The 7,093-nt window shown below is 45.9% G+C and overlaps 1 protein-coding gene across 1 annotated transcript; it reads right to left on the bottom strand.

Moving 5' to 3' along the window:
- Positions 1-146: 146 nt before the first annotated feature.
- On the bottom strand, positions 147-6,856 carry idh3b (isocitrate dehydrogenase (NAD(+)) 3 non-catalytic subunit beta). The gene is made up of 11 exons (XM_056438107.1): positions 6,758-6,856; positions 5,783-5,956; positions 5,413-5,533; positions 5,252-5,312; positions 5,022-5,154; positions 4,432-4,565; positions 4,232-4,334; positions 4,001-4,147; positions 3,480-3,574; positions 894-954; positions 147-655 (listed from the first exon to the last, which is right to left on the bottom strand). Exons 1-11 carry the CDS (start codon positions 6,797-6,799, stop codon positions 578-580), a joined length of 1,149 nt encoding a protein of 382 aa, XP_056294082.1. The 5' UTR covers positions 6,800-6,856; the 3' UTR covers positions 147-577.
- Positions 6,857-7,093: the final 237 nt, after the last annotated feature.

The following is a 7,093-nucleotide window of genomic DNA, read 5'->3' as shown; positions in this document are numbered from 1 at the left end:
GGACCCAGCTGGTCTTTATAGATCCTGCAGTCCACCTGGCGCACACGTGTGTGTGTGGAGACGTAAAGGCTCTGCTTCAGAACATCTTTTAACACGCCATCAGTCTTCTATTAACATTCACACAAGGATTTCACACACACAAGATGTCATATATATCATTTATTATTCATATATATTTATCAGGAACAGAGACGCAATGAAGCTACAGCTTTGAAGTTAATAAATAATAAGAAAAGTATACATCCACCATGTTTTTGAGCGCTGGTTTAAAAACAAGAAGAAATTACAAGATGTTGCCAGAGAACAGGCTAAGAATGTGTGACGTGAACCAGTCACGTTCTGTACTGGTTCTGCATGAGAACATGTTCTGTTCTGGTTGTGAGACGTAGCCTCAGATGTGGGGTCAGGTCAGAGGTCGTGGATATTACAGCTGCACATGTCACGTCATTTCAAACTGGAAGATGTTGCCGGAATATACTTTGTGTGTACAATCAGTCAACAGGAAGTACAAACATGGAAAAAAAAGTGTGTTTGTGTGTGCGTGCGTCTGAGCGGCCGACAGATTTGTAAATATAATTTAGACGGCCAGGTTGGCGATGACGGCGCGGGTGAACTCGTCACAGGAGGCGTAGCCGCCCATGTCTCCGGTGCGCACCTGTTGAAAACAAGAGCACAGTTTGGTACTATGTGCACAGCTGTGGCAACACGCGTGTGTGTGTGTGTGTGTGTGTATACACACACACACACACAGCGTGTTAGAGAGCCTCTAAACATATATACACTCAGAGGACACAAACAGTGTGACTTTAAGACATCGTTTTCTAAGAAATGTTCTTTAATTTCAATCTCTTTTTGTTTGTGTCGTCATGGGGGCGACGCAGCGGGACACTGACCTTGCCCTGCTTGATGACCTTCTTGACCGCATCCGACACCATTTGGGAGTGATACTCCAGGCTGCAACACAACACAGGGCTCATGCACATGTGGACCGATGGGTTTACAGGACGGTAAAACAAATTTACATGACCAAAATGTTTTGAAATCTCAGTGCAGATATGAAAAAGTGAGAATTTTGTATTTAAACTAAAAATTAGAATTTCAAGGCATACAGTATATAACTTTAAATGACACAAATGAATGAGAGACAATAGTTTAGATTAAAAGAATAAACATGTACCGTATTTTTTGCACTATAGGGCGCACTTAAAAGCCTTTAATTTTCTCAAAAAACAACAATGCGCCTTATAATCCGAAGCGCCGTATATATGGATTAATTCTGGTTTTGTTTACTGACCTCCAAGCGATTTTGTGTGGTACAAGGCGCTCACGGCGCTAAGTCAAAATGTTTTAGTACGACTTTGGTAAACTACAAAGCCGCACCGCTTGCAGCATTACGGCTACCGTAGCCAGGAGCGTCGCGGAGTAATACATACTGTGCTTCACCATAATATTACAGTGTGTGTATAAGGATCCCAAAATGGCACCTGTCAAAAGACACGCTTACGACGCGGACTTCAAACTCAAGGCTATCAGTCACGCAGTAGAACATGGGAATAGAGCAGCTGCGAGAGAATTCAACATCAATGAATCAATGGTACGGAAGTGGAGGAAGCAAGAAGATGACCTGCGCCAAGTAAAGAAGACCACACAGAGTTTCCGCGGGAACAAAGCGAGATGGCCACAGTTAGAGGACAAAATTGAACAGTGGGTTATTGAACAGAGAGCAGCAGGTAGAAGAGTCTCTACAGTCTCTATTCGACTGAAGGCAACAGCGTTAGCACGGGACATGAATATCAATGACTTTCGAGGCAGTCCTGCTTGGTGCTTTCGTTTTATGAAAAGACGTAATCTCTCTATCCGCACACGAACTACCGTCTCGCAGCAACTGCCAAAAGATTACGAAGAAAAGTTGGTCATTTTCCGCGCATACTGCAAAAACAAGATCACTGATAAGAAGATCCAGCCAGAGCACATCACCAACATGGACGAGTTTCCCCTCACCTTTGATATCCCCGTGAACCGCACTGTGGAGAAAACAGGGACCAGAACGGTGTCTATACGCACCACAGGGAACGAGAAGTCATCCTTCACTGTAGTTCTCAGTTGCCAGGCTGATGGCCAGAAACTTCCACCCATGGTCATTTTCAAGAGAAAGACTTTGCCAAAAGAAACGTTTCCAGCCGGCGTCATCATCAAAGCTAACCCAAAGGGCTGGATGGACGAGGAAAAGATGATTGAGTGGCTGAGAGAAATTTACGTCAGGAGACCGGCTGGCTTTTTTCACAAATCTCTGTCCCTATTGATCTGCGACTCCATGCGCCCATCTCACCGATGCTGTCAAAAACCAAGTGAAGCAAACTAATTCGGAGCTTGCCATCATTCCAGGTGGATTAACTAAAGAACTCCAGCCGCTAGATATTGGTGTCAACAGGGCGTTCAAAGTTAAACTGCGAGCTGCGTGGGAGCAGTGGATGACAGAAGGCGAACACACATTCACCAAGACAGGGAGACAGCGCCGGGCGACTTACGCCACTATATGCCAATGGATCGTGGATGCCTGGGCTAAGGTATCAGTCTCAACTGTGGTCCGAGCTTTCACAAAGGCCGGAATCATCACTGAACTGCCAGCTAACAGCAACGACACTGACTCGGATAATGACGAGGGGAATTCGGGCATGTTGGATGCCGTAATCGCCCAACTGTTAAACTCGGACACTGAAGATGAAGAATTTGAAGGATTTGTGGACGAGGAATAAACTGAAAAAGTGAGTGTATTGTGTTGTATTTTACGTGTTACAACTGAATAAGGTTGGTAGTTATTGTGAATACGCTCATTAACGTTTGAATAATGTTGAGAATTATTGTGAACGCGTTGAATAAAGTTTGATCGACTGACTTATCTGACTTTTTTTTCCCGCTTAATGCGCCTTATAGTCCGGTGCGCTTTATATATGAAAAAAGATCGAAAATAGACCATTCATTGACAGTGCGCCTTATAATCTAGTGCGCCCTATAGTGCAAAAAATACGGTATGTCTTTTCAGTTAAGGTGCGTTCACTTGTGCGAGTATGAAAGAGCGTATACCGGCTTTATATTTAGAGCGTCTTTCCTTTAAAAGCATATTAATTATTTAAAACTCAGCGTATGTATATACACATATGAATATATTCATATATATGTACACACACATGTATATATATATATGAATATATACACATATATATGAATATATACATACACACGTATATAGATATAAAAACACATTTCCAGGACATTTCCAAAACTTTGGGGATTTTTTTTTCTCAAATTCCAGGACTTTTCCAGGTTTTCCATGACCTTATGAACCCTGAATACAGTGACACACGTCAACATTCAGACAAAACGTTCACTGAAGGCCGTTCTCTCCACCATTGGACGAGGAGGCGCGGTGAGAAACGGGGTGAACTTCTCCCGATCCAAAAACCAAGAGGACGACTCACTTGAGGTGCCGCAGCATGTTGGCGCCGCTGAGCAGCATGGCCGTGGGGTTGGCGATGTTCCGGCCTACGGCTTGAGCAAAGGGGTGGCGCGCCCCCTGGAAAGGGAAGAAAACACAAAGAGAGAGACCAGGAATGAAACACGACACTAGCGGAAAACAGTCCTCGCTCTTTTCTGAAAACTCCAGAGGAATCGGAGGAAAACCAAGACGTCCTAAATGACTGCTGTAGTTGCTGACCGGCCCTTACTTCTCCCTCTCTTCCATTTTTACACACAACATCCAGTAATCCCCCTTTTTTTATTTTATTTATGTTTGTGCATAGTGTTTATTCATTCACCCATGTCATCTTTAGCCATTTCCTCATGTGTTTGTCATACTGTATTGTATCTGTGCTGCCGCCTCTTGGCCAGCTCATCATTGTAAAAGGAGAATTGCTTCTCAATTGATTTTACCTGGTTAAATAAAAAGGTCATAAATACCCCGAGAACAACAAAAACGACCAGCCGGTCGGTGGAAACTCACGGTCTCGAACACGGCGTAATCGGCGCTGTAGCTTTCCCCGGGAACGACTCCGGCTCCTCCCACCAGGCCGGCCGCCAGGTTATCGATGATGTTCCCGTACAGGTTGGGCATCACCAGCACGTCGAACTGGTACGGGTTCTGGACCAGCTGCGGGGAGAGCGGCGCGCACGGTGAGAAGGAAACGCGGCGCTTCCATCGTTAAATCGATGGAGCGACCGACCTGCGAGGTACCTGCATGCAGCAGTTATCGATGATTATGTTCTCGTATTTGATTTTGGGGTACAGTTGCGCCACCTCGGCACAGCTCTGCAGGAACAAGCCGTCGGCCAATTTCCTGCAACGAGACAGGAGATGTCACTGCAATGCAAATGGCCGCCACACCCGTTAGGAATATAAGATAGGAACATGAGTATTACTCCCTGTAGCCTCACATGATGTTGGCCTTGTGCACGGCGGTGACCTTGCTCCGCCCCTTCTTGGTGGCGTAGTCGAAGGCGAACTTGGCGATGCGCCGTGACTTCACCCTGGTGATGATCTTCAAACACTCGATCACACCCGGCACGCTCTGCACGGAGGAAGAGGGTCGCTCACATTAAACAGCCGTGTGAACATAGCTGTGACCGACAACGATTAAAACACACGTCTCAATCTACGGCGGCACACGGCTCAGTTTTCATGAATGGAGCTCTCGACGCCTCAAAGGCTCATATTTGAACCGGAAACCGTCTTTTTAGAGCTTGAAGTCGACCCGTGAGGACGAGCTGAATGAACTGCGTCTACAGGACGGCGAAAGAAAGAACACAAGTAGTTCAAAAGAAAACCTAAATTAAAGACACACACACACATTGGACTCGTTCACCCTCTCTATTCATCTTTGTTTTGATGCCCTGTTTCATGAGAGCCAAATCTCTGCTAGCTGAAGGGAACGGTCCCTCTTCAAAGGAACAACTCGTCCCTCTTCATGTGGGTTTTAAAGCCTGCTGCTCGTCCTCCGGCGACGGCGAGCAGCAGCAGCGTTTACCTCGTGTTCCAGGGCGCTGTACTCGCCCTCGGTCTGCTCGCGGATGATGACCAGGTCCAGATTGTTGTGGCGAGTGCTGTAGCCCGGCAGGCTGTTCACATGGACCACATTAGCAAACAGGTCCAGTTTACGCCTGGGGAATGGGTAGGGAAACGGTCATTATTATTATTATTACTACCAGAAAACAAACACTAAACACATGAAAATGCTCAACTGTTTCCTGCTTTTACCTCAGTCTCATCTCATAGGAGGCCAGCTCTCCTTTGAATTCCATGGGTGTGTGAATCTTTCCTGGATAACAAACATGAACGTACATGTAAGGTTAATCGCCGTCTTCTAAATAACTTATGTTGTTATTAAATGGAGGGTAAACAATAACAAGTAAAGCCACCTTTCATGGCCACTTTGTTGGCCTTCATTGAGGTCAACACCTCTTCCAGCTTCTCCTCACTGGCCATGTGCTGCACCTCACTCAGGTGAAACTCCTCAAATTCCACCGGGACGTCTGCTGCCTGGAGACAAGACAACAACAACAAAAACAGCCATCAGAATAAAACATTCTTAAAAGATAATGCCATCAGCATAAATAGATGCGGAATAATTTTAGAAAGACTGGGTCATAAACTAAATAAATAAAAGATGGTGAAGAGAAAAAAAAAAGACGATTTCAGAATCAGCTTTATTGATCTTCTCTCGTTTATTCCCTCTACACGTTGCCACGGTTCCCCATTGGAGCAGCGACGATGGCCATCGGGACGTACCCTGAACACGTCCTTGACGGCGGTCATCAGCTCGGGTCCCACGCCGTCCCCCGGCACCATCGTGACCTTGAAGATGGCATCGGCGCGCGCCGGTGGGGCTTCCGAGCCACGGAGGCCAGCGGATACGCTCAGAGGTCGAGAGGTCAGCTGCTGCCACCGGCGGCCACTCAGGCCCTGGGAGGGGGGGGGGGGGATAGAGTTACAACAAGTACAGAATGTTTCTGAAAGTCGAGGAACTTGTTCTCTACTCTTCTTGTCTTGTTATGTCCATTGCCTTTATGGCACAGTCTCTTTATTTCTGTATGTTTATTTGTATTGTTGTCCTGCCCCTTGCACTTTTTAAACTCTTGTTTTGAAAAACTGCTATATAAATATAGTTATTATTATTTTTTTAGATGATGTTTGCATCAATGTGAGACATGAGCTGGGTTAGCCCGTTTAAAGGGAGGCAGAGATGAGTGTGGCTCTGTTGACATGTTTCAAAGGATTATCGGCCTGCGACAAGCATTACATTCAATAAACAGTTCACTTCAGTTTAACTCCAGTCTCCTGCTTGTCTTCTGGACTCTCAGAAATTAAAGAAGTGCATTCTAGATTACTGATGACAGGCGGATCTAGTCCAGGGTTATCCGGGTGTTACCTAGGTTAGCTCCGTTAGCTTCTTTAGCTCAAATAACCCAGAACACAACGCGGACACCGAATTATTTCAGCAGCATCCATGACGACCGAGATTTTGTTACTCGTCGACTAGCTGACAAAAACTAGATGGACCCACAAAAAGCACAGTTTAAAAATCAGATTCCGGCTGCTCAAATCTCGCGGTTCCTAACAACATACGAATGACACGAAGCGGTCCGACTTTTCCTGTCACAGTTTAGAGTTTAAAGAGTAAACTGCCACTCGAGTTTAACTAATACAACTTCCCGTCCTACCCTCGTGTTAAAATAAGCCCGTAAACATCGTCTCCGCACTCACCTTGAGCAATGTTACCAAGCTTCCTCTCAGAGTGGCCGCCATCGTTTCAGGCGTGCAGCTTCTTCTTCTACTTCTTGGTTGAGCAATAGCAGCGCGTTCGCTCCGGAGCCACAGCGCCCCCACGTGGCCAGGAAAGGGTACTGTCCCGCTACAGAACACTTCTGCTGAGACGTATGTCAACATAAAGACGTCGTGTCACATTACCCGTATGAGACATGGAGTCTATTATTTAGTAACACAGAGGAAACAGCTGTGAGACAAGAGAGGAGCTTCGACATGTTTCATTGCATACAATGAGCATTTCCTACAGTGTTCTGTAGGAATGGCGCGGCTGTT

The sequence above is a fragment of the Pseudoliparis swirei genome, chromosome 18, assembly GCF_029220125.1.
Source record: "Pseudoliparis swirei isolate HS2019 ecotype Mariana Trench chromosome 18, NWPU_hadal_v1, whole genome shotgun sequence".
Lineage (NCBI taxonomy): Eukaryota > Metazoa > Chordata > Actinopteri > Perciformes > Liparidae > Pseudoliparis > Pseudoliparis swirei.
Note: the sequence above shows the minus strand (reverse complement) of the source record. Positions and strands in the feature narration are given on the sequence as shown.

Bases quoted from the DNA above. Each gene is read 5' to 3' on its own strand.
- idh3b (XM_056438107.1), bottom strand. From the start codon at position 6,799: ATGGCGGCCACTCTGAGAGGAAGCTTGGTAACATTGCTCAAG. The intron at 5,957-6,757 runs GTGAGTGCGGAG...CCCCCCTCCCAG, and splicing joins GCTTGGTAACATTGCTCAAG to GGCCTGAGTGGCCGCCGGTG. The intron at 4,566-5,021 runs GTAAACGCTGCT...TCCTCCGTGCAG, and splicing joins ACAGCGCCCTGGAACACGAG to AGCGTGCCGGGTGTGATCGA.